The sequence below is a fragment of the Psammomys obesus genome, unplaced genomic scaffold, assembly GCF_907164565.1.
Source record: "Psammomys obesus unplaced genomic scaffold, mPsaObe1.curated_primary_1811, whole genome shotgun sequence".
In the NCBI taxonomy this organism is placed as follows: Eukaryota; Metazoa; Chordata; class Mammalia; order Rodentia; family Muridae; genus Psammomys; species Psammomys obesus.
This window is the reverse complement of record NW_026585689.1, coordinates 10,044,663-10,071,735: the sequence shown is the minus strand read 5'-3', so window position 1 is coordinate 10,071,735 and position 27,073 is coordinate 10,044,663. Positions and strand designations below refer to the sequence as shown.

Sequence of the window (27,073 nt, the reverse complement as noted above, 5' to 3'; positions counted from 1 at the left end):
CTCCCTCCCTCCCTCCCTCCCTCCCTCCCTCCCTCCCTCCCTCCTTTCTTTCTTTCTTTCTTTCTTTCTTTCTTTCTTTCTTTCTTTCTAGATTTACTTTATTTTTAAAAAATTGTGTGTATATGTGTGTGTCTGGGCATCTGTGTGTAAGTCCAGGAGATATTGGATTCCCCTGGAGCTACAGTTAAAGGATGTTGTGAGCTGCCCATTGAGGGTTCTAAGAATCGAATTTGGATCCTCTAGAAGAGCAGTAAGTACTCTTAACTGTGGAGTCATCTTTCCACTTTTCTTATTAGCTATGTAAACTTCTGTTGTATGTATTTGCTATATTTTCATTATCAATTGGTCAGTTGATACACATGATGGACATCTAACTAGTTCCAATTCCTTGCTATTGTGAAGGTGAAGCAATAAACATCATATGATACAAAGTTCTCTTTTGTTCATGCCCCAGAGTGGTATAGCTGGGACATCTGATAGTTCTTTTTAATGTTGAGGAATCTCTATACCTGCTTCTATAACCCTTGTGTTAGTTTACCTTCCCCATGGCAGTGCAAAAGGGGTTCCTTCTCCCCACATTCTTACCAGCATTTGCTGCCATTTGCTTTCTGATCATAGCCTTTCTTAAGGGACTGAATTAGGATATCAAATTAGTTTTAATTTGCATTTCCCCAGTGGCTAAGGATGTTGAACATTAAAAAAACAAATTGACCATTTGTGTGTCTTATTTGTTTTTTTATTCATTTTCTTTTGTTCATTTCACTAGCCTGCTTATTGATCTGCAGCTTTGTGCGTTTGAAGTTCAATTTTTGAAGTTCTTTATATATTCTAGATATTATCCCCCTGTCTGAAGTATAGATACCAAAGATTTTCTCCCATCTCATATGAAAGCTGTTTGCTCACTCTGCTAATATTTTTCTTTGTTGTGCAGAAACTTTAAAAAAATATATTTTATTTATTATGTATGTGTGTTCTGCCTTCAGGCCAGAAGAGGGCACCAGATCTCATTGTAGGTGGTTGTGAGCCACCATGTGGTTGCTGAGGATAGGACCTCTGCTCTGGAAGAGCAACCAGTGCCCTTAAACTCTGAACCTTCTCTCCAGCTTGTGCAGAAACTTTTAAATTCCTTGTAATCCCATTTGTCGATTCTCAGGGCTGGTTTCTGTGCTTTCATTGACTATACCAATAACTCAAATGTATTACCTATTTTTTTTTTTTTTTTTTTTTTTTTTTAGTGTTTCAAATTTTAAATGATGATCTTTGATCCATTTTGATTTGATTTCTTTTTGGATAGGGTAAGAGGTGTGGGTCTAAGTTCATTCTTCTGCAGGTGTATATCCAGCTTTGCTAGCACCATTTATTGAACATGCTGTCTTTTTCCCAAGTGTATGTTCTTTTTTTTTTTTTTTTAAAGTATTTGTTTTTGTTTTATGTGCACTGATATTTTGCTTGCTTGTGTATCTGTGTAAAGGTTTTAGAACTTTTGGAGCCGTAGTTACAGACACTGGTGAGTTGCCATGTGGTTGCTGGGAATTGAACCCAGGTCCTTTGGAAAAGCAGCCAGTGCTCCTAACCACTGAGCCCATCTCTCTAGCTGCTAAGAGTATGTTCTTTATGCTTTTGTCAAAAATTAAGTGGTCATAGCCATGTAAGTTTGTTTTGGGTCTTCTCTATTTCATTGGTTTACACATCTGTTTTTGTCACTGTCTTTTGAGGTATCTTTAGTATGTTTTGAGGTTAGGTACTGTGATCCTCCAGTAGCGTCTTTCTGTATAAGATTGCTTTGGCTACGTGTGGTATAATACTAGTACATTGTGACTTTTGGCTGCAGCTGTAATACCAAGGGATATTATTCACTTGGAAGTCTATAGATAGGTTGGACATAGTTCTGTTGGGATCAAGCTTTTTCTCTTGCTTAGCTTTGTCCTCTTTTGAATGATAGATAGCTTTATCTATGGCATCTTCCCTTATGGGAAGAGAAGTATAATGGTGTTTTGAAAGGAAAACTCAAAAGTTTCAGCAGCTGCCAGGAGAGAATTATGATGTTATCAGGGTATTTTAAAATTAATTTTTTATTAATTATAATTTATTCACTTTGTATCCCAGCTGTAGCCCCCTCCCTCCATCCCTCCCAATCCTACCCTCCCTAACTCTTCTCCTCCCATGCTCCTCCCTGAGTCCACTGATAGGGGAGGTCCTCCTCCCCTCCCATCTGACCCTAGTCTATCAGGTCTCATCAGGACTGGCTGCACTGTCTTCCTCTCTGGCCTGGTAAGGCTGCTCCCCGCTCAAGGGGAAATAATCAAAGAGCCAGCCACTGAGTTCATGTCAGAGACAATCCTATTCCCCTTATTAAGGAACCCACTTGTACACTGAGCTGCCATGGGCTACATCTGTGCAGGGGTTCTAGATTATCTTTATGCATGGTCCTTGTTTGGAGTATTAGTCTCAGAAAAGACCTCATACAGCAATTAAAAACAAGGAAATCGTGAAATTTCTAGGCAATTGGTGGGATCTAGAAAAGATCATCCTAAGTGAGGTGTTCCAGAAGCAGAAAGGCACACATAGTATATACTCACTTATAAATGGATATTAGACATATGGAATAAACTTACTAAAAATCTGTACACCCAAAGAAACTAGGCAAGAAGGAGGACCCTGGGTAAGATGATCAGTCCTCATTCAGAAAGGTAAATGAGATGGACATTGGAGGAGGGAGAAAACAAGGAATAGGACAGGAGCCTACCACAGATAGCTTCTGAAAGACTACCCAGCAAGGTATCGAAGCAGATGCTGAGACTCATAGCCAAACTTTGGGCAGAGTGCAGGGAATCATATGAAAGAAGGGGGAGGTGAAAAACCTGTAGGGGACAGGAGCTCCACAAGGAGAGCATTTTTTTTTTTTTTTGAGTTGTCAGTGTAGAATTTGGGTGCAAGTGTCAATCAAGGCTCTATCAGCCTCCTCCTGTTCTCATGCCCATTGCTGAACATAGGATTATCCCTCCATCAGACAGGTCTACCTTAGAGCAAACGGGTCAGCAAATGGCTTTGCTGTTATCTTGCAAGAAAGGTGCTAAATGGCTGTGGGTAAGTACCCAGTGTTTGCACTAACCCATCGCTTATGATGGATTGAAGAGTGATCCTGTTTTTGGCTTCAAATGTAAAAAGATGATGGATCTGAAGCTACTGGTGGGCGAGAGCTTCCACCTGTGAAAAAAAGTCAAACTGACTATTTGTTCCTTTAATTTTCTTTTTGAGACAGGGTCTTGCTGTTTTGCTCATGGTGACTTCAAACTTGCCATGCTTCTTTGTTAGCCAATCCAAGTACTGGGAATATAGGCAAAACTATACAGGTAGTTTTTGCAAATTAACCGCTTTCCCCTGCCTCCCTTTTTTTTTTAATTTGCAAGAAAGGGCGGTGGCTTAGCACTAAGTGACAGGTAGTTCCTGCCCTTAGTTGTATAGGCCTGGGAGCTGATCTTGGGTAGTTCTGGCTACACATGGAACAGTAGAGACATCAAAAGAGGAAGAAAGTAAAGAAGTAAGAAGACTAGGGTATATACACTGTGAGCACAAAATGTAGGATTTGGTCCTTCTTAGTGTCTCAGCAACTAAAAAGGAGAAGTGAAGCAGAAACATTTCCTGAAAGGTATTCTGCAGCCCGGGGACTTTTTCAGAGTCAGTTTTGGTTTTTCCCGTAACACTTTTAAAAAAATTCTTATTATTTAAAATAATTTTAAAATTTAAATATATTTTGACCATATTATTCCCCTCCATCAAATCCCTCCAACTTGCAGATCCTCTCCCCCTCCGACTCATCCAACTTTAAGTTCTTTCTTAAAAAAAAAAAAACACAACAATACAACAACCTCCCCAAAGCAAGAAAAAGCCATACCCCAAAGTAAAACAAACAACCCCATCAAACTGTAATCAAATAAAAGCACACACACACACACACACACACAAAATGGAGTCTATCACATGTTGGTCAGCTACGTCTGAACATGAGGTCTGTATTGGAGTGGTTGATGTACCCACTTCCATGCCAGTAGAGAAAACTGTTTTTTTCTCTTTCAGCAGGTGCAAGTGAGGTTAAGTAGGTTAAGTGAGGTGCAAGTAGTTGTTAACATTTACCCTAGTGGCTAGGTTTTCATCCACCCATCCATCTATCCATTCATTTTTAAAATAAAATATAACAAAATAAAATAATAAGATAAAACAAAGACTGTCACATCAAAGTTGGAGATGTCAAACCAATAGAAGGAAAAGAGCCCGAGAGAAGGCACAAGAATCAGAGAGCCACTCATTTGAACTCTCAGGAATTCCATAAAACAATAACCTGGACGCCGTACATATACACAGAGGACCTGGTGCAGACCCATGCAGGCTCTCTACATGCTGCTTCAATCTCTGTGAGCTCATATGAGCTTTGCTCATGTTGATTTAGACTCGTTCTCTTGGTGGTGTCCTCTGTCCGTTGGCTCTCATACTTGTTCTGCCTGCTTTTCCATGGGGTTCCCTGAGGTCTGAGGGGAGAGATTTGATGGAGACATCCTATTTAGAGCTGTATGTTCCTATGTTCCAAGCTCTGTCTCTGTGGATCTCTGCATTTGTTCCCATCTGCTGCAGGAGGAAGCTTCTCTGAAGATGGCTAAGCAAGGCTCTTATCTACGAGTATACTAGAATATCATTTTATCACTGTATTTTCCCTCTCTTTTTAGAACAGTATATTTGGTTTTTCCCTATGACCCTGGGCTATCTAGTAGTATTGGGTATGGGTTCCATATTGTGGGGGGGGCCTTAAGTCAAATCAGACATTGGTTGATTACTCCCTCAAGCCTTGTGCCACCATTGCATTACCATATCTTGTGGGCAGGACAGCATTTTAGATAAAGGGTTTGTGGCTGGCTTGGTGCCCATGTTTCTCTTTTGAGAGTGTGCAGAGTATGTTCCTGTATCAAAGATGCTGGAAGTAGGGGTGAAGACTCTATATAGTTACCAACTTATCATCTCCATCTTCAAAGAGTCATATAAGTGTTATCTTCAGGAATGGGACCTTATTGTTTTGTGTAGAACAATTTATTGTCTTGGCAACAGCCTAGATTGTTTAGAGATTTCCATAAGATCACTTGGCCAACAACTCAATTAGATGTACCCCAAAACTGGAAGCTTTGTTTGGTGATAAGAAATAGCCAGTTGGGACAGTGTCTCCCCTATTATGTGACAATTTTATTTTGATCACCTTCATATATGTATATAATTTAGGAAGTTTCTATTATATTAGGTTTCCATACTATCCCTCAAATGCCCCTTAATTTTAGCTGCCTTTCCCTACATTCCCTTCCACATACCCCTCTTCTCACCCCCCCCCACTCAATCCTTTCATTTCAGCCCTGCCTCACCCATTCATAACTATTCTATTTCTCTTTACTAATGAGATTTATCTGTTCCCTGTAGTACCTTACTTTATACCTATTCTCTGATTCAGTGAACTGTAGCTTGGTTATCATGGACTTCACAGTTAATATTTTCTTAGAAGCTAAATAGATATACTTACCTTTATTTACCTTTCTGAGTCTGGGATACCTCACTCAGGTTGGGTTTTTTTTCTAGTTCTATCCATTTGCCTGGAAATTTCATGATGCCATTTTTTTTTTTAAACAGCTGAATAGTACTCCATTGTGTAAATGTACCACATTTTATTTATTCGTTATTCTGCTGAGGGACATAAGATTGGTGCTCCTCAAAGGTTAAGTCCTTTCTTCACCACCCCTAAATAAATGCACTTCCCAGCAGCTCCAAACCCCTGAGATCTGGTTACTCTTAGGTCACAGCCTGAACTCCATCACCTTCAATCCCCAAGGGTGCAAGAGGGAAGAAAAGTGACATTCCTGTTCTCCTGGCTTCCTCAGGTCTCCAGCTTCCCAGGAATGGCAGAGCAGTGGCTGTTTTGACTAATGGGCCCTGTGATCCTGTGTATGGAAGAGTCTCAGCAGGTCTTGGTACCCTGTTCCCAGTTCTGCTCAGCACTCAATCCCTTTTCCCCTTTTGTAAACAGCTTCCTAACTAGCATGTTTTTAAAAAGTGAGCAAACTAAAAGTAAATTAATGTCACTAACATGAAATTATTATTATCATTATTTTTGAAGCCAGAGGACAATTTTATTATAGTTTAAAAAGAAAAACACTCGAAGTTGTAGATCTCAGCAACTTCCAGGAGCAGGGAAGGAAAAACAAAGCCATGTCATTTAAGCCAGCACAGAGGTCAGATACATGGCAGGGAGTAGAGCTTTAGAGAAAGGGGAAGGGAGCCCCAACTATTAGAAAAAGCAGACCTGGGTCCTTGGCAGCATCTATCTGGAAGAAATAGAACTACTACAACAAAAAGGTTATACCTTTCTAGTTAGAAAGTGGACAGACTTTGCTGAGCCTCCTGCTTGTAGGGACTGTGCCAAGGAAGGCAAAAAATGGTGTCTCAAGAAAGGAAAAATCATTCCACCTGTATCTTGGCCTGGCCTAATGTAAGTCCCTTTCCTTTAGAGTGGTGCCTTGGCAAGGTGATTGGCCTAGCCCAAATACACTATTAGGTTCCCACCCAAGCCAGAGATTTTATTTTCTTGAGGACAACAGAATTTTTTCTTAATGAGCCTTTATCGCTACCCTAACACTCTTCCCCCTGAAGAGGTTAGCTCTAAAACAATTTAGGAACAATATCAGAGATCAGAGCCCACTGATCAGAGATCAGAGACCCTTCTGGAATTTCTGCCTCTGGCAAGGACTACATTTTTGGTTTTTATCCAGGAAAGTATTTGGTTAATTTTTCTTTCGGATTCCTTTACCCCCAAATTGCCTAGCTGGTTTTTACCTCCTGTTCTCATCATCCAAACTTTGAAGAGGTAACCCTAACTGCTATTAAGGAATTAGGGTGATGAATGAGCTGGCTTCTTTAGCTGAATGGGGGTGCTGGGTGTGGTAGTCAGGGTACCCTTCAAGTGGGCCTATCTAAAAGACCCTTCAATTGTATCAGTACTTCCATTTGTATAATAGCCAGGTATAGGGAGGAAAATCTAGTGAGAAATTTAGTAGAGCCATTGTACCTGGCATAAACTCCGGTGTGATGGTACACCTAGGCTTTTAAGTAATCTTTTGTAAATAATCAGTGATTGTTATCTGAGACTTTTGGAGTTGCTTTTCTGTAGGAGCTTCAGAGCCTTTGCATGACATAAGACATTCTTGGCAAACCAGGAAGTCTTGTACTTGCCTGAGAATTGCTTGGGTAATGAGTTCCTTCAGACAACCTCTAGATAAAACCAAAAGTTCTGGGATGCAAAAATTGACTTGCTAAAAGTACATTTTTTTGGGGGGGAGGTGGTTCAGTCCTCTGGGGCTGACCTCCCTGCTCCATCAAGGCTTCATTACATCAAGTGTCTCTGTTTGATCATCTAGTGTGAAACAGTTTACCGATAGGAAAGGCAGTCCTTGATGGGGCCTGAAAAGAGGTGTGAGGGGGAAGTAAAGGCAGGAGTCCACAGCAGAGGAGACATTTAAAATTTCCAAATCAAAGTCTACTAGAGTCCCTTGATGGGCTTCCAGGAGTACCCACCCACTGGACTTCCCAGTTTTCCCTTTGGCCTCTGAGGCAGCTGGACTACTTTCAGGAAATTTGAGAGTCATTTATTGGGGTATCTGGAATCACATTGTGAGGCCTCTCTCACATTCCTTAGAGAGGGAGAGGGAGGGAGGGAGAGAGATACAGAGACAGAGAGAGAGAGAGAACTTTAACTTTTAATTGATTGAAATTAATTATTTTTTTGAACTCCAGTTAACTTAGAGTTTATTTAAACTAAGGAACAGGTCATGTTTTCACAAAATACATACTTGGTTCTTTAAATAACAACTGTGACCCTGGCAGAAAGATTTAGAGGATGCTATACTTGTGAGCCATGCACAGCATCAGCTTTGGGTTGTTTATTTTTTAAGAAACATCTCTCTTTTCAAAACACCGTAGTAGCCAATAATCAAGGCATGCCTTGATGTGAGCATAAGAATGCAATTTAGAAAAAAAAAATCACACGGGAACCACTCAATTTATTTAAAATTACTGATCAAGAAAGGCAACGTTGGACTCCTACTGAGTTTATACAGCATCTATACAATACCTTGACTTAAATCCAAGAGCAAGGTTAAGACTCTCCTCCTCTATTTTTGCTAAACAACTGTATCATAAACTTAGATAACTTTTAAAAATATTTAAAAGGAGTAGCCTTTTAAATATTTTATTTAAAAGAGGGTTTGGCACTTTAGTACTGATGTCACCAATGTTAATATTTCTTGGGATCTCAGGAAGATTCATATTCTTTTTTTTCTTTGTCTTAAAAGCACCCCTTGTCTTTATTGAAAAATAGATTATTTGCTCATATTGACTCCGGTTTCCCCTCCTTCTACTTCTCTCAGTTATTCCCCACATATTCTCCCAATTGTATCAGTTCCCTTTCTGCCTCTCAATAGAAAAGAACAGGCTTTTCTAATAGCAAAACATAACAAAATAAAATATAATAAGATGAAACAAAAACCATCACAATCAAAGTTGGACAAGGCAAACCAACAGAAGGAAAAGAGCCCAAGAGAAGGCACAAGATTCAGACCCTCTTATTCACACATTTAGGAGTCCTGTAAATACACTAAACAAGAATCCATAATATATATGCAGAGGACCTGGGGCAGGCTTGTGTAGGCCTGTACTTGCTGCTTCAGTCTCTGTGAGTTCATATGAGCTTTGTCCAGTTGATTTAGAGGGACTTGTTCCCCCAGTGTCCTCCATCCCCTCTGGCTCTTGCACTCTTTTTGCCCTCTTTTCCAAGGGGTTCTCTGAGCTCTGAGGGAAAGGATTTGATGGAGACATCATTTAGAGCTGTATGTCCCAAGGTCTCTTTTTCTCTGCTTAATGTCTGGCTGTGGATCTATTTGTTCCCATCTGCTGTAGAAAGAAGCCTTTCTGATGATGGCTGAATAAGGCACTGATCTGTAAGTATTGCAGAATATTATTAGAAGAAGTCATTATCTATCTATCTATCTATCTATCTATCTATCTATCTATCTATCTACCTACCTACCTACCTACCTATCTATCTATCTTTGGCTTCTTGAGAAAGGATTACTCTTTGTAACTGAGCCCTGGCTGTCCTGGAACTCACTTTGTAGACCAGGCTGGCCTTGAACTCACAGAGCTCTCACATCTCTGCCTTCTGAGTGCTGGGATTAAAGGTATGCACCATTGTGCCCGGCTTTTTTGTTTGTTTTCAGACCAGCAGTATTTGGTTTTACCTCAGGTCTCTGGGCTATCTAGTTTCTGGTTCTTGGTCACCCAAGCAGTGTTAGGTATTGGTTCCATGTCATGGAGTGGGCCTTAAGTCAAGTCAGACCTGTGTTGGTTGTTCCCAAAAGCTCTGTGCCACCATTGTCTTCACTTGTCTTGCAGGCAGGACAGCATTGTAGATCAGAGGCTCAGTGACTGGGTTGGGTTCATGTTTTTTGGGTTTTGTTTTGGTAGCCTGCAGAGTACCTTCCCGTACCAAAGACACTAGAATGTAGGGGTGAAGGCTCTGTGTAGGTACCAGCTCGACCTTTCTAAGTTCAGTGTGTTGTTGTGGGTGCTGTCTTCAACAGCGGGGCCTTGCTGTCAGTATGTCTCGGCAACAGCCTCGGTTGGTTGGGGGATTTCCATGGGACCCCTTTGGCCAACAGCTCAATTGGATGTAACCCAGTTCCATTACTTGAGGCTTTGTTTAGTGACAAGAGATTGCTAGTTGGGACTGTGTCTCCTCCATTATTTGAATGAAGACTTCGTTAGGATCGCCTTCATGTATTTTAGGAGGTTCCCGCTGTGCTCGGTTTCCTTACCACCCCTAAAATGCCCCTTAATTTTCGGTGTCTCTCCGTGCATTCCCTCCCGCAACCCCACCTCTCTATTTCCCTCCCTTCCCACCACCTGATCCTTCTGCCCCTCTCATCAAGTCTACCTAATAAAATCTGTTCTATTTTCTGTTTTCAGGGAGATCAATCCCCCCATCCATTCCTATATACCTAACTTTTATGGGTCTATGGACTGTAGCCTGGTTATCATTCATTTAATGGCTAATTTTTCTGTTTCTGGGTGACATTCTCACTCAGGATGATTTTTTTTTCTAGTTCCACCCATTTGCCTGAAAATTTCATTATGCCATCGTTTTCTAAAATGGCTGAGTAATATTCCATTGTAAAATTAATATTCTTAAAAAGAAACTTTTTATTGATTCTTTGTGAATTTCACCTCATGTACCGTCTCAGGGGCCCAGATGCTATCTTCTGACAGTTTAGTGGCCACAGGTTAATGTGGTGGATTGTCATAATATGTAGCTCTCACGACCATTTTCCATATTCACACCAGTCTGATTGTTTTCTAGGGGTTCCAGTGGTTAGCCTGAGCCTCGCCTCTGTGTGAAAGCAGAGCTCTGGGCTTCCGGAGGGAGCGGCAGGAAACCCAAATCACTTTTGTAATCTCACTTTACAGCAGCTCCAGGCAGTAGTGGTCAGAGCACCATATGCCGACACATTTTACCCAGTGCTGCAGGTCTCCAGGGCCTCCCACAGCGTTAGGAGCCACCGCATGAGTGTCCACAGGTCGCAGCGTGGCAATCTTAGGAATTATCCCGAGACTTAGTAGCTTAATTTGAAAATTTGTTTTATTTTATTTTTTAGGCTTTTGTGGGGCTAAACTTTGAACCGAGGACCTTGTGTGTTAGAGGCCAGACTGTGCCACTGAGCTGCATTCACCATTGTTTAAATTCTCCAGTCTGATAAGTCTAGCATTCCTGTTGTAGCTGATACTCCTTCTCACGCTTGCTCTGTCTTCAAATTCTGATTTAAAAAAAAATTAAAAATTCAATTTGTCAGCCAGGAGATAGTGGTGCACGTCTTTAATCCCAGCACTCAGCAGGCACAGGCAGGCAGATCTGAGTTTGAGGCCAGCCTGGTTTACAGAGTGAGTTCCAGAACAGCCAGGGCTACACAGAGAAACCCTGTCTCGAAAAAACAAAACAAAACAAAACAAAACAAAAAAAAAAAAAAAAAGAAAGAAAGAAAGGAAAGTGTTTTGCAATTTGCTCTGAGTTCCAGACGTGATGAAGTAGGTTGAGGGTCCTGTGCTGTGTGGGCTTGCAGTGGGCAGTGGTGTGGATGTGTGAGGAGGAGCATTGCTATTCCGTGGTTAGCCCCGAGACCTTTGCTGGGCATGTTACTCCGCTGTGGACTTCCTCAGTGCTTGTTGGTTCTTCTTCTTCTTTTTTTTAAGGTTTATTTGTTTATTATTTATACAGTATTCTGCCTGCATTTGTGCCTGTACGAAAGAGGGCACCAGATGTCATTATAGATGGTTATGAACTACCATGTAGGTGCTGGGAGTTGAACTCAGGACCCTTGGAAGAACAGCCAGTGCTCCTAACCTCTGAGTCATCTCTTCAGCTTGTTGGTTCTTATCCCTAGGAGAGAACAGAGTTGGAGGTTTCACTTTCCCAAGATAGGTATGGGCTTTGGAAAAGTAGTTTCTCACTTGATTAATACTAATCAACATTATTTAAAAAAAAAAGTGTTCTTTTTCCATTTCATGGCTAGAAGCCCAAGGGGATTTTCTCTGATCATCCACTGTAAGAACCCACATACAGAGCCAGGCATTGTGGTGTATGCCTTTAATCCCAGCACTCCACAGAGTGAGTTCCAGGATAGCCAGGCTGCTAACAGAGAGAAACCCTGTCTTGAACTCCCCAAAGTCCCCCTCCCCCCCCAAAAAAAAAGAACCTACATATAGTTTCTAGAGGTAAGATTTCTGAAACTACAGAGACCTCCCAACGGATCTTCCGTCAGTCTTACTCTGTTATGATAACTGAAGCTTGCAGGGCGTGGTTGTTGAAACAGTGTCACTCCAGCTGATTTTATACAAATTTCAACCGAAGCAGAGATTCGTTTGCCTAATATTCAGAGAAGCGTTGTAGCAATGGTTTCTGTTGTCTGTCTTTCTCTTTAGTACTTGGACCATGAGACGCTGTCGGAGACATTCATCGACAGCAGCGGACAGTATATTTCCTCCCAGGCTACAGGCATTACCCGGACTCCGTACTGTGGCTACGAGCACCAGACCCTGTCCAGTCGGGAACGCTCGGAGGAGGACGCCCTGCTCGCTGCCTCGAAGTGGCAGGTGCCTGATGCGGGGCCTGTCCCGTTTGTGAAGAGCACCGACCCGTCGTCCAGCTACTTTGTCATCTTGAATTCTGCAGCCTCTTTCAGGGTGGGGAGCCAGCTGGAGGTGCTGGTTCACGTGCAGGATTTTCAAGGGAGGCCCAAGAAGTACGGAGGAGACTACCTGCAGGCCAGGATACACTCGCCTAAGCTGCAGGCGGGGGCCGTGGGCAGAGTGGTAGACTACCAGAATGGATTTTACAAAGTGTTTTTTACTTTGCTCTGGCCAGGCAGGGTTAGAGTGTCCATATCTCTGGTTCACCCCAGTGAAGGGATCAGAGTTCTTCAGCACCTCCAGGAAGAGAAACCGGACAGGGTCTATTTCAAGAGTCTCTTCCGCTCGGGGAGGATTTCTGAAACCGTGAAGTGCAATGTGTGTCTCCCTGGAAGTCTTCCCCTGTGCAATTTTACAGATCTCTACACCGGAGAGCCCTGGTTCTGCTTCAAGCCAAAGAAGCTCCCCTGCAGCAGCAGAATCAACCATTTCAAGGGCGGATACTTGAAGGGCCTTCTCTCTGCCGCGGACAGTGCTTTCTTTCAGAGGTATGAGGGTCCTGCTTCCAGCGGGTTATAGCGCTGCCGCACTGTCTTTGCCCATTTAGGAGGCCCTTGTAAGTTTGCATTTCTTGTCTTTCTGTTAGAAGAGGTGTTGAGTAAGAAACCAAACAGAGGCTTGCACTTTTGTGTAGTGCTTTACAAGTGAAATTTAGCGCGTATTCAAAAGACCTTTTCCCCTTCAATTTCTTGTTCCTGCTCGGCTATGTTTTAGGTTAGGAATGCATACCGTGTTTATTGCTACATAGGCGAGACCGCTTATACACAGAGCAGGCTTTAAAAACCCAAGAGTGGCAGGTCGGCTCAGCGCATGCTCGCTCTGCCAGACTGACCAGTCCTTTGTGTCCACCTAAAAAGCCTGCCGCAGCATACATCTGAAACCCCAGAGCTCCTATGGTAGGTACTCTGGGAGGCAGAAACCTGAGAACAGTCTGGAAGCGTGCAGACCAGCTGGCCTGAAGTACGCAGCATGGCAGAAACAAGAGAGCCCCTCCCCCTTAACAAGGTGGGGGAGAGGACCAACTCTCAAGAAGTAGTTCTCCGATTCCCCTCCTGTGACTTACACTGTGATACCTGTGTACCCATCACCCTGTCCCCCGCCCCAGAAAGGAGGTGTTGAGGTCTAGTCAGTGGTGCTTGAGAGTCGCGAGAAGATAAATCTTTGAAAAGACGTTAAGATCTGCTTTTGAAATATTAAAAACATTTATCTATAGTAAAAGACTATGGATATGGCGGTGTTACCGAGCTAACGCAGGAAGCACGAGAACCAAGGTGCTCCAAAGCGAACCATGCATTTTAACGGCTTTTGAAAAATATTATGGCATTATTGCTGAACTGTCCATTTTGAACATAAACGCAGAACATTTTCAGCACAGTGTCAGTATGTGGGTAATGGGCAGAATGAAAAGTATAGCATCAGTCTGGATGGAAATGTGTGTTTTCTTCAGTGCTGCGTGTAATGCTAAAGTGAAGTAGCAGTCCTGGGGGAAGTTATGTCGGATAGAAGAAATTACCTTCACTGTTCCATCGTAGCAGGATAACTATGGCTGACAGTGGCTAATAGAATGCTTACAAAAATATAGTGGATTTTGAATGTTTCCATCATAAATAAGTGGTAAATATTTGTGATGTTATCCCAATTTCCCCGTTTCTAAGTATTATATGTATAAGCATGCATTAAACTCATGTTGTACCTTTTAAGTGTTTATAATTACTAGGTGACAAAAAATAATCAAAGAAGAAATGACATTATAAAACTACCTGGTCAAAAAGCAAAATTATTTGGAAGAACGTATACGTATATATTTTAAAAAAATTTAAAGATTTATTTTTTGTGTATGGGTGTTTTGCCTGCATGTATGACTGTTCAGCATGTGAATTCTTGGTGTCCACAGAGGTCAGAAGAAGGCACTGAATCCCCTGGAACCAGGGTCACAGATGGTTTGAACCACCATGTGGGTGCTGGAAGTCAAACCCAGGTCCTCTGTAAGGGCAACAAGTGCTCTTAACCATTGAGCCATCTCTCCAGCCCTTATAAATGGTTTATTTTTTAAATTGAAAAAAAATTTCATACAGCATATTTTGATGATATTCTTTTTCCCTCCCCACCTTCTTCTGGATCCTTCCCTATAAATATTTTTACTTTAATATGAAGTGTTTATTTGTAAGACTGGTAGAGAGCTATTTTTGTTGAGTAGGAAATCCTGAAGTCTTAATATTTTACTGCCACCCATTTTGGTAGAAGAGATGTTATTGTGAAGCACGTAGTTATAGGAGCTTCTGAAATGAAACTGAGTTTCCACATTCTACAAGTCAGGTTGTGGTCCATCATTATGGCAGTGAACTCATGCCATGCTTTTTTGTACAGGGCCAGCAGAGGGAGCCTCAGCCAATGCATTTCCTGCATAGGTCTCTGGAAGACCAGTATTTTGTATGGCTGAATAAAAAGTGAAATGAAATCAAAGAAAACAAACAAACAACAACAATCCCCCCAGAACCCTTAAACATAAATTTAAACATTTATTTATATATACTTATTTATCTATAAGACCTGGTCTCGCTATGTGAACCTAGACTGGCAAGAAAACCTATCTTCCTGATACAGCCTTGTAGATGAAGAAAATTATAGGCATATGCTATCATGACGAGCTTATTTCTTTTAATTCTTAAATTTATTTTTAAAAGTTTCATATATGTGTACTGTATACATTTTGGACCTTGAGCTCAGATCCAAGGCACAGTATTTTTCAGTGGGCAGATTATTTCATTTCTATGCACTTTTCCCCCCCCCATATGTGAAGATTATTTGGTTGCCCCTTTCTGGAGTTGGGTTGTCTGTCTATCTAACGGCACACCCATGAAGAAGAAAGCGTGGTTAAAATTTTATCAAGTTCCACGTGGAAAATAGTTGGATAAAAGAGTAAAAACTTGAATAGTGAAACATTAAAAAATATTTCTAACACTAAATCCCACCATTAGAAACCAAAGCAAATGAAAAACCCTGTTGCTACAGAAAGAGAAAATGATGTCTTGTGCCCACTCTTACTTGCAAATCATGGGAGTGGCTGCCAAGGAAAGTGTTTGAGGTAGCTTACCTTTGATGGAAACCAAATGACTAATGTTTGTTTTGTTAGCCTTCATACTGCTAAAGTTCTAGACCGTTGCAGGAGGCTATCTCAAAAGATAACAGGTCTGAAAGACCTTTGGGCATATTGTTTTGAGCTCCCTTGAGTATGTTGAGTTTGTACTCATTTTTACCTTATGTCTTTGGTTCTTAACCTCACTTAGTTTAGAAAAATTAAAAAGCTTTGCTGTTGTTTTGTTTGTTTGAGATAGGATCCCACTGTAGCCCATGTTGTCCTGGAATTCACTGTGTAGCCCAGGCTGTACTCGAATTCACTATAAAGCCCAGGCTGTCCTGGAATTCACCGTATAGCTAGGCTGGCTTCAAATTTGTGATGCTCTTCCACATCCTCATTTTTCCAAGTGATAGAATTATAGACAGAATGACTGCACCCAGCTAACTTTGGCGTTTGGGTCTTCAAATCATACGTCGACAATTAAGGTGATAGATCTTTGTCCTTTGCCATTGGGAGAGAGAAAATGGTGGTCTCGGGAAGGACTCTTGCTCAAATATTCTATTGTAAGGGCAGGAATTTCAAAATGATGTTCTCACTAAGAAGTTCTTTTTCGATTTTAACATGATTTATACTTTTTTTTTTCTTCTGGGCATGATGGCTCAGACCTGTAACCCAAGCTCAGGAGGCCAGGGAAGGGGGTTGGGAGTTCAAGGGTAGCCTGGGCTCAAACAGAATAGAACACAGCAGGTGAAGGGTCGGGCAGATAGCTCTGTCTGTAAAATGATGGCTGGACAGACACAAGGGCCCAGGCTCTAGAATGCACTGAAGATCTGGGTGTGATGGTTAGCGTGTGTGATCCCAGCATAGAGGTAGCAAAGACAAGCTGATCTCTGTCGCTCTCACGCCAGTCAGCCTAGTCTACTTGGTGAGCTCTAGGATAGTGAGAACCTCTGTCTGAGGTTGCTCTCTGGCCTTTCTACCATACATGTGCACACATGAAGGAGTTCATGTACATATTCACACCTGCACTCACACATGCACACAAACGCAAATGACCAACCCAAACCAACCAAACAAAAAGTAAGCACATAATATCCTCCCCAACTGCTTTACATTTTAGGGGATACTACATACCTGCAATTGTTAGTGTTTTTCATACTTGTTTTTCTTTTCCTCAGCGTGTACTTTATATGTCTGTTTGTTTATATTTCCCGCCTTGGACCAGTAAAGAGTAAGTTACAGGCAGCACAGCCCCGACCCCAGTAGCACACGCATCTCCTGTGAGCTGGACTTTGTCCAGCATGTAATCTTAACACAGTTATCACAGTTGGGACATTTGTTGTTGATACAGCATTATTGACCAGTGCACCTATTTCATGTTTGGGTTTTCCCAGTAATGTCCTTTGTTAATTTAATCTGGGATCCCATTCTATACTGTCATAGTTTTGGTTTTATTGCTGGGATGAGACACCATGACCACAGCAACTCTTATAAGGAAAACATTTAATTGGGGCTGGCTTACAGCTTCAAAGGTTTAGTTTATTATCATCATGGCGGGAAATATGGCAGCATGCAGGCAGACCTGGTGCTGGAGAAGGAGCTGAGAGTTGTACGTCTCCATCTACAGGCAGCAGAAGGAGGCTGTGTGCCACACTGGGACATAGCTTGACCAAGGGACTTCAAAGCCCACTTCTACAGTGACTTTGAGCTTCCTCCAACAAGGCCACACCTACTGCAACAAGGTCACACCTCCTAGTAGTGCCACTCCCTGTGGGCGGAGCCTTCAAACATGAGTCTTGGGGACCATTCTTATTCAAACCACCACAATAGCTTATCTTTTAGATCCTGGAAAGTTCTTTTATCTCTTTTGCCTCTTATGATCTAGACAATTTCAGTACTGATACATTGTAAAATGACGTTAGATTTGCTTTGTTGTTTTCATATGACTAGATTGAGGTCAAATATTTTTGCTGCACAATTATGGAGAAAACTATCCTTCAGACTTTATATGAAAATTTTTATGTATTTTTAAGTAATAAACTCCAAGCTTATGAGAGTGGTTTATATGTGCCCTCCTGAAAGTGATCAAATGTCATTATATAAGATATTAAATTCTGTTATTCTCCGGTGTGGCCAGCCCCATATGGATCCTTCATTGCTTGTTTTTCTGTTTCCTTCTGTAGAATGTCAGTTCCAGTTAGGGTGGAGATTCTGGAGTTTTTCCACATAAGCCATTGCTTGAATGGTGCCCAGAATATAAAAGCAGCTTAGTAATTATCTGTAGCATGAACACATTTTTTCTGAAATTGGTGAAGCAGTAAGAATATCCTGATGAGACATTCCTGTATCAGGAGGCCGAGCATCCTATGTTTATTTATTTATTATGTCGTCATCATTATGATGACGATGATGATGACGATGATGATTTTTTTTTTTTTTTGAGACAGGGTTTCTCTGTGGAGCCCTGGCTGCCTTGCACTCACTTTGTAGACCAGGCTGGCCTCAAACTCACAGCAATCTGCCTGCCTCTGCTTCCCAGAGAGCTGGGATTAAAAGTGTGCACCGCCACACCTGGCCTATATTTTTAAAGCTTGTTTTTGATGAGTATCAGAGTCTGACAATGACTTGATTCTGGAATATTAATATTGGATTCCCTTTCTTTGCTGCTAGTGTTCATCCTCCCTCAGCTTTTCATGTGGTTCTTTAAAAGAATTTTACCAGGCATACACTCTAATCCATGGCCTGTGCTAAGTGCTAAAGGCACAAAGGTGAGCGACACCTCAACCATACTCTCAAAGAATGTGTGTTACGGTAAGGGGAACAGACACAGGAGTCTGTAATGGAAGGAGGAACTCTTTGAGCACTGTTTGGGGCAAGTGTTTCCGTGGGACTCTTCTCGGTTTGGGCATGCCTAAGGAATCTAGCATGTGGCTTAGTTCAGCCTAGACTTGTGGCCTCAAAACCACGTAGTCACAAAGTAGATATTCTCTGATTCCAAAAGGAGTTATTCAACCTGGAGTTAGTCATTTTAGAGTTTGCATTTGTAAGGCTGGTTAAGAAGTATATATATATTTTAATTATTTCTTTATACACCTGTGTGTGTTTGTGTGTGTACAACAAAGAAAACCCAGTGATGATCTAGTAAATTCATCTATATAGCTTTCTCTCAAGAGCCCTAGCTAATTAACTATTAGTCATGCTAGTTAATTTTTCTCCTTCACCATAAGGCTTGGTATGTCCCTGAATCTTAATCTAAGCTTGTGCTTTCTTCCTTCCTTCCTTTCTTTCTTCTTCTTTTTTTTTTTTTTTTTTAAATTCCATCCAAAGCGGTGTCAATATCAAAATGCCAATCAATTCCAGTGGACCTGACTCGGTGACTGTGATTTCAAGGAGAATAAAAGGTAAAAACAAATGAGTTTGATGACATTTTTCTTCTCTTTAAAAAAAGTATTTATTTTTAAAATTTTATGAGCGTTTTCCCTACATGTATGCAGGGACGCTGCAGACATACAGTACCTTTAGGATCAGGTAAGGTTGTCCACTCTCCTGGAGCTGTAGTTTCAGGAGGCTGTGGGTGGTCACGTGGGTGCCAAACCCCACCTGGGTCCTCTGCAGTAGCAGCAAGTGCTCTGAACATCTAGCCTGGATGGGTGTGTGTGTGTGTGTGTGTGTGTGTGTGTGTGTGTGTGTTTAACCCACTCCTATGCCATGGTTACTTCTGAGTACAGCCTGAGACTATTAAAAGCTTAATTTTGTGTTTTTTTTATTAAATTCTTATTTTTATATTAATTACAGTTTATTCACTTTGTATCCCAGCTGTATCCCTTTCCCTCATCCCCTCCCAATCCCACCTTCTTTTCCTCTTCTCCTCCCATGCCCCAATCCAAGTCTACTGGTAGGGGAGGTCTTCCTCCCCTTCCATCTGACGCTAGGTTATCAGGTCTCATCAGGACTGGCTGCATTGTCTTCCTCTGTGGCCTGGTATGGCTGCTCCCCCATCAGGGGGAGGTGATCAAAGATCCAGGCACTGAGTTCATGTCAGAGACAGTCTGTTCCCCTTACTAGGGAACCCACTTGGAGACTGTGCTGCCATGGGCTACATCTGAGCAGAGGTTAAAGGTTATCTCCATGCATGGTCCTTAGTAGGAGTATCAGTCTCAGAAAAGACCCTTGTGCTCAGATTTTAAAAGCTTAATTTAAAAAAGCAGCTAGAGCTTGTATACTTAATCCTGGGTTTTGCTAGGTGTGCTAATGTAAAAGTTGTCTTCTTTTTCTTCTGTTATACATTCTATATTTGTCTGTTCGAGGTTTTCTTTCATAGGGGTTTCCCAGAACTATTGAAAAACACAGATATTTACATTATGATTCATAATGGTAACAAAAATCACAGTTATGAAGTAGCAAAGAAAACAATTTTGTGGTTGGGGTCACCACCATGAAGAACTGTATTAAAAGGTCACAGCACTAGGAAGGTTGAGAACCACTGCTCTAGGGCTATGTTGGCCAATATGGAAGGTTCTAGTCTTTTGTGGCCATAAAACAGGAATTACTTAAAATGAAATAAAATTAAAAACCCTGTTTTTGAAATCACATACTCAGTAATGTCATCATGTTTGGGAGTATGTAAAAAGCTCTGTTGGTTAGTGTTCTGTAGACAGTCAAGAGATGCACATAAATTGTCTTGGGAAGTGTTAAACACTTGAGTAGAGGATGAGCTTACAACTTGGTGAAAAGTGCCCTGGGCTTATTAGTCTGTGGTGAACCCTGGCACGCAAACACATACAAATCGGCAGGTTGATACAAATCTGATCTTCTGGCTTTGGTATTAATAATGAAGAGCAAAGGTTCACATCTACCTGTCATCCTTGGGAGGCTGAGGCAGGGGGACTGCTTTGAATTCAGGGGAAGCCTGAACCACATAGTGAGAACCAGGCTAGCCTTGGCTACAGAGTGAAACTCTGTTTCAAAGGACCAAAAAATGTAAAAGAATGAAACTCAGAGTTTTAAGTGTGATACTTCTGGTGTAGTAAATTTAGAGAGCAAGGAGACCTATATAGGTAGGGAAAGAGCCTTGGAGTTATTGAGAACAGTGTCTCCCTCACTGCATAGATTTCCATCGCTTTTGCCACAGGCGCCAGGCATATAACACACATGCGCCACGCAGGCCATGTGATAGTATGTGTGCCTTCGTAAGCTGTGCAGAACTAGTCAAAGAGCCTGGACTTCCTCAAGGGGGCAACCTGTTCCTCTGCTTCCTGCAAAACCAAAACAAACCAAAACTGCAACCAGCTCTGTGGACTTTTTTCACCAGATCAAACCAGAAGCCTTAAGGTTTGGTTTGTTTGTTTTGTTTTCTTTCCAATTAATTTGAGTTTCGAAATGTGATGGTGACATATTTTAAGACACTGATATCTGGTTCAGAATTCGTGAAATGTATATGGTATAAAAAAGGTTTGTAGATGAGATATACAGTTTCTCGCTTCCACTGTTGCTGTGAGATATGCCAGTCTCCTGATGAAGATCTGTTTGAGTTCTACTGCACCCCAAACAGCCTTCCCCACTAATGAGTCTGCCCTTCTTCCCTTCCACTCTGCCATGCTTTCCAGGTTTGTGATGTTTCTAGGTGTCCTGTAGAGTGATTAATAGGAGAAGATTTTTGTTCTTCAATTTTTTTTTGGAAGGGGAGTGGTTTAAGACAGGATTTCCCTGAGTAGCCCTGGCTGTTCTGGAACACGCTCTGTAGACCAGGCTGGCCCCAAACCCAGGGATTCACCTGCCTCTGCTTCCTGAGGGCTGGGATTAAAGACATGTGACCCCCCACTCCCCCATTCCACTTATTATTATTTTTTTATTTTTTGAGACAGGTTTTTTTTTTTTTTTTTTTTCTCCCCTGTGTGGCCTCGGCTGTCCTGGACTGGCTTTGTAGACCAGGCTGGCCTTGAACTCACAGAGATCCGCCTGCCTCTGCCTCCATGAGTGCTGGGATTACATGTGTGCCCCACCTCGCCTGGCTTTCACATTTTTACTGATGGGAAATTCCTTTTCCAGCGTGGACAGAACACACAGGAAGATGTCAGGAGCCAGTCAGAGGTAGCTCATCTTCAGTGCTGAGGGACGCCTGGCTGCATTGCTCTGTAGCCATCCACTTGCTCCAGTTGTGTCATTCTGAAGCAAATTAGGCAGAAATTTTAGGGTTTACCTCTACCCAACAGGTCCCAGATCAGTCAGGAACTGGTAGGTTTTGGGTAAAGAGAAGACAGATTAACTTGGGGCTTTTTTGATGGAAGAAAGTAACTGAAAATTATTATGTACAGAATACTCTGGTCATATTGTAACAGGTACATACTTAGGTACAGAAAGTCATATTGTAACAGGTAGATACTTAGGAAAAAATTTGTTTTGTATATCCAAGAGCTCAAATTGAGGAACCTTCCCAGAAGTCCACACTGACCAGAGATGGTACTTTAAGACCCTAATGAGGCTCTGTTTTTCCTTTTATGCAAACATCCTGTTTCTACTTAAACTTTTCCCTGCTAACTTCATCTTCTGTTGGTTTCAACTGTAGCAATGATTTCTGTGACATTCCTTTTGAGATTTATTAAATGGAATGCAAGTATAAAGAAGGTTTGCCACTTTTTATGTCCTATCACTATTATCTATCTATCATCTATCTATCTATCTATCTATCTATCTATCTATCTATCTACCTACCTACCTACCTACCTACCTATCATCTATTTGAGACAGGGTTTCACTGTGTAGTGCTGGCTATTCTGGAACTCACTATGTAAAGTAGGTTGGCCTTGAACTCACAGAGAGTGCTGAGACCGAAAGTGTGCACCACTGTGCACACTATTCCCTTTAGGACAACAATTTCGTAATATTGAATTTTTATTTTCTGACTTAATTTTTAGCCCAAAGAAATAGTAGAATAGGGGTTATTTTTATCAGTTTAAGAGAACTTCATGTCTTAGTGATCTGAAGGTCCATAAAGTTCCGAGAAACACGTTTTCAAAGCAATTTCAGTTATTTGAAATCAGCCAGGAAACACTTTTGAACAAATTGACCGCAAGGGGGCAGTGTAGGCACGTGCGTTCCGCGCTTAAACAGCACCCTTCGTTTGAAGAATGACTGTCAGGTTCAGTAATTGATTTGCTTTGCTTGACTAAACTCTGCTAGTAAATATAATTAACATTCTCATGGAAATGGTAATTGCTTCCTGTGTGATATATACTTTTCTTTTTAACGGGTATTTGACACCAAATAACTGAATCTGCCAAATTACCAGGGGTAAAATTGTAACTTCAAAATCACTTTTAATTCTCATTCCAGTAAATGTTTTCTTTGTGCCCCAGGTGTGTTCTCCGCGTTTCTCTGGCTATGCAGATTGGATACATTAAATTAAAGAGGGCAGGCTAGACAGCTCAGCCGCTAAAACCCTGAGCGCCAAGCCTCATAACCTTAGTTTGATCCTAGCTCCCACACAGCAGGGGAGAAGTGACTCCTACAAATTGTATTCCATGTGTGTATTGTGGTTTGTGCAACACACACACACACACACACACACAATGTAATAATAATATAATACAACAGTGAAGGAGTTGGGGGAGCTGGAGGAGAAGCAACACTTGATAGCATGTTGAGGTTTTAATCTGCTCACTGCGAGTTTTGGCCTTGTTTGGAGATGGTGTCATGCTGTGTGCCTGAGTTGGTCTTGAACTTTCGAGCTCAGGTGATCCTCCTGCCTCAGCCACCTGGGCGATGTAGCTGTACCTCCCAAGTGTACCCTGCTATTTCTGGCTAAGGAAGTGACTACTGAATAAGTCAAATAAATGTTTATTATTTGCCTTCCTACATTTTCTTTCGTAATCATATTTGTCAAACTAAAACTTTTGCAAAATACGAGTTACTTTTCCACTTAGTCACTGAAGCAATAAAAATGCTCAAAGAAAAAAATTAAATATGCACCAGCAGGAGAAATCCTGAAATTTCTTTGACAACATTTTATTTCCTGACAAGAGGAAATGTCATCCATAAGCTAGCAGACCGGCACATAGGTGGGCATAGTTGTATTTATGGGAATAGTTTTCACCTGTTCTTGGAGGTGTATATCAAAATAGATATATATTTCTTTTTTCTTTACCTAAACTAATAAGCTAGAAAATATGCATTTAAAAAGAGAGATTTGGAAATACAAAATAATTTGGATTAAGTAACATGGACAGAGGTAAGGAGTTAAATAACCTGAAAATAACACATATCAGGTCACAAATAAGCTGACTTAAATTTCAAGGTCACATAGCACGTGCATTCCGACTGTGGCTCAGCTGGTGACTGAAGCGATTGGACTGTGATCGGTGCTGAACCCTGGGGTGTGTAAGGAAGTGGCACAAAAGGATTGGTGTTACTTGGAGATTACACATTTGTGTTATTAAGAAAGGAGGAAGTTTGTATCCTCACGGAAAAGCTGCAAGAAATGGCCGACATGTCTTGAGCACACGTTTTTCACATGACCTGGCATGGCAATTGAGAAGCTGGGCTTGGGGATGGCCTGCTTGCTTCAGATTCTGACAGGGACCCTTCATGAGTCCCTGTCAAGTTGCTTGCTCTTGACGGCAGGAGTACTGACGGGAACTTTAAAGAGACTGTGTGAGCCTGCATATGGCAACACGTGTAACTGCCCCGAACAGTGCTCAGAACAGAGCTAACTTGCGAGGGGTACTAGCTATTACCACCTGTTTTGAAGCCTTGCCCATTGTTGCTTCCACAGGGGCATTTCCCTAGGGAGGTGTACAGGCCGGGAGGTACTGACTCTCTCTGAAAGGTGTCCTGGTGTGGCTGCTCCCATGCGTGCTAGCTTACAGTTATGAGCGAGTGCACATGCTGATGCGTTTCAGTGCTGCTTAGGATTCCCGAGGAACCTGAACCATTTGTGGAGAATGATCCATCACGTGGCATTGGTTTCTTCTCTGCATTTGACAATTTTTCTTTATGTATTAAAACCTTTAATGGACTGGGAGGCATTGTATTAATATCGCTATATTAATATTTGTATATATATATACACATGTATATATAAATCTCATATATACATATATATAAATATATATGTAAAACTTAATGTGAGATTAAGCTATCTTTTGGCTTTCAGGAAGTGGGATAAAAACTGTCTCTCCCATTCTGAAATAATGCTGGGCAGATGCGTACATTTCCTTGGATTTTGTCTTCCTTTATTTTGAACTTGGATGAGCATGTACATACACAGAGGGAATGCTTGAAGTGCTCTTTTGCCCTTTTGCCCTCCCATACACCCCCTTCCCCTGACATTTGCTTCTTATCTTCCCATTTTAGTATGGGGAAAAGGCTGGGATTTCTTCAAGCTATGACAATAGGAAGTATTGCCCCTAAGCTTGCAGGCCAGCAAATATGTGGGCATGGTTCTTTTTTTTTTCCCTTAATGGAAACATTTTTCTATCTGTGTTTGGAGATGAATCTCAGAATCTTCTAATAGATTTCCCCCCTTTATCTTTGCAGAAACTGATGACCTTGAAGTAACCCAAGGATCAGGAACTTTTCCTTCTGGCTATTTCTACAAAAACCAGTGGCGGCCCCGAAGGTTTAGGATGCGCCGTTTCAATGACCCTGACAACATTACAGAATGCTTGCAGAGAAAAATGGTGTATTTATTTGGTGACTCAACAATCAGGCAGTGGTTTGAATATCTCACTACATTTGTTCCAGGTTGGTGCTTTGCTTTTGGTCTCATGGCTGTTTCCAGGATATGTGAAATCATATTCAAAATGGAACCTAAAGAAAAGCATTCAGCGGAGGAGGTGATTTCTCTGTAAAGACATATCTTAATCCAGGAGCTGTCCGACAGCTTCTGGCCACTAGTAGAGTCTTGTGTTGGTGGAAACACCGTGTCCTCAAAGAGGCTCACCCCTCTGTCTCTCTCTGACCTTGGGTGAGTCATTTGCTTCTCCAGGCTTCTTGTCTCTGTGTCACATTAGACAGCTGTACTACGTCACCTCACAGGTGTCCTTTGCTTGTAATATTCTAGATTATGAAACAGTTGGCTGTGTCCAGTTGTTTCTTTTTCAGTTCTGTGTGACTCAGCTCTAGGCCTGTACAAGATTTTACTGGAAGGAGGCAGCCAATTGTATCCTTGTAGCAAAGGCATCGCTGGGCCTCTCATTGATGGTACTCTGAGAAAGACAAGGCTTGTGTTGTGAGACGCTGGGCAAGATCCAGCATTGTCAGCTTCGTCTGTCTAGCTCAGACTGCTCTCCAGATCCAGAATGAGTGTGCACTGGTTGGAAACTCACCACTTACCCACAGAAGGTGCCTTCTTCTTTCTCTAAGCGTGTGCGTGCGCTTACTATTAAGGAACAGGTGGTGTTGTGGGAACTATTTGTGTGTTTTGTGTATTTGTGTATGGGTGCAAATGGGTGTGTGTGAAGGAATGTGCATGGAGGTCAAGGTCAGCCTCGGGTGTGGTTCTCGGGTTCTGTCCGGCTTGTTTTGTGAGACTGAGTCTTTCACTGGCTAGTGATCCTGAGAGACTTAGCCGTCCCAAACTCCCAAGCACCTCCTTCCCACTTTGCTTGGGTTCTGGGGATCAAACTCAGGTCCTCACACTTGTACGGAAAGCGGAAAGCACTGGTCAAGCCAGCCATCCTCAGGCTGTTTGGGGCTTTTTTTTTTTTTTTATGGTTTATAAATGGAGGGCTTTTTTCTTTTTCTTTTAAAAGATGCATTTTTTTTTATGTATATGCGTGCTTTGTCTGCATGTACATCTGCACATCAGAAGATGGCATCAGACAGTTGTTAGCTGCCATGTGGGTGCTGGGAATTGAACTCAAGACCTTTAGAACAGCAGTAGGCTCTGAACCTACTGTAGCAATAGGGCTGAACCTCCAGCCCTGTAAATGGAGTTTTTAAAAAAACTAAATTGTCATTATTTTGTGAGTTGCTTATGCTTTTTTCATCATCTCTAATTTACTTTTTAAAAAGAAAAGAAATAGGTTGTAGCCCAGAAGGTAGAAAGTCAATTCTATTTTTTTTTTTTTTTCCATTGAAGCAGATATGGTTGGGTTCTAGTTGGGGAATCCTAGATTAAAAATCTGGAGGAGGAAGAAATGTGCTGTAGGATGCTGGGTAAGCCGTGGTGCTGACCAGGCAGGCCTTCAAGGCATCTGCAGTTGCTTCTTCATAATTTCTGATGACGTAGCTTGATATTTCCTTTAATAGCAATGATCACATTGTCTGTTTTGACCATTTTTCCACCAGACCCTTTAAAGACAGATTTTCATCTGATATAATAAGGCCTTGTGTGGGTGCCTGATCTTTATCAAAAGAAAATGATAGCATGAACTTTTATTCACTTTAACTCTGGAGGCGAAATAGTAATGACTCAAGCAGGAGAGTTAAAGGAGAAGCTTTGGAGGACAGAAAGGAAAGAGTGAGATCCACTTTAACCCCTAAGGGGAATGTAGGCCTAGTATAATCGGTTGTGTCCTTTTCAGAAAGGAGTATGAACTGTGAGGCAGGCCTTTGCATCTGTCTTGGCTGAATTATAGTACCAGTGGGAGGAAGTGGGCACTGGATAGTTGCCAAAGAAATGTGAACTGATCCTTCCTTATTAGAATAGGTATCTTTGGTTAACTTCTC

At 41.7% G+C, this 27,073-nt stretch overlaps 1 protein-coding gene across 3 annotated transcripts in view; it reads left to right on the top strand.

The window, feature by feature from the left end:
* Nxpe3 (neurexophilin and PC-esterase domain family member 3) overlaps positions 1-27,073 on the top strand; it is a 53,345-nt gene that overhangs the window by 20,845 nt on the left and 5,427 nt on the right. For all 3 annotated transcript variants that reach the window (XM_055594031.1, XM_055594022.1, XM_055594013.1), the window contains 3 exons: positions 12,058-12,812; positions 18,731-18,804; positions 24,938-25,144. In XM_055594031.1, the coding sequence (XP_055450006.1) occupies positions 12,058-12,812; positions 18,731-18,804; positions 24,938-25,144 (1,036 nt within the window). The remainder of the gene's footprint in view (positions 1-12,057; positions 12,813-18,730; positions 18,805-24,937; positions 25,145-27,073) is intronic.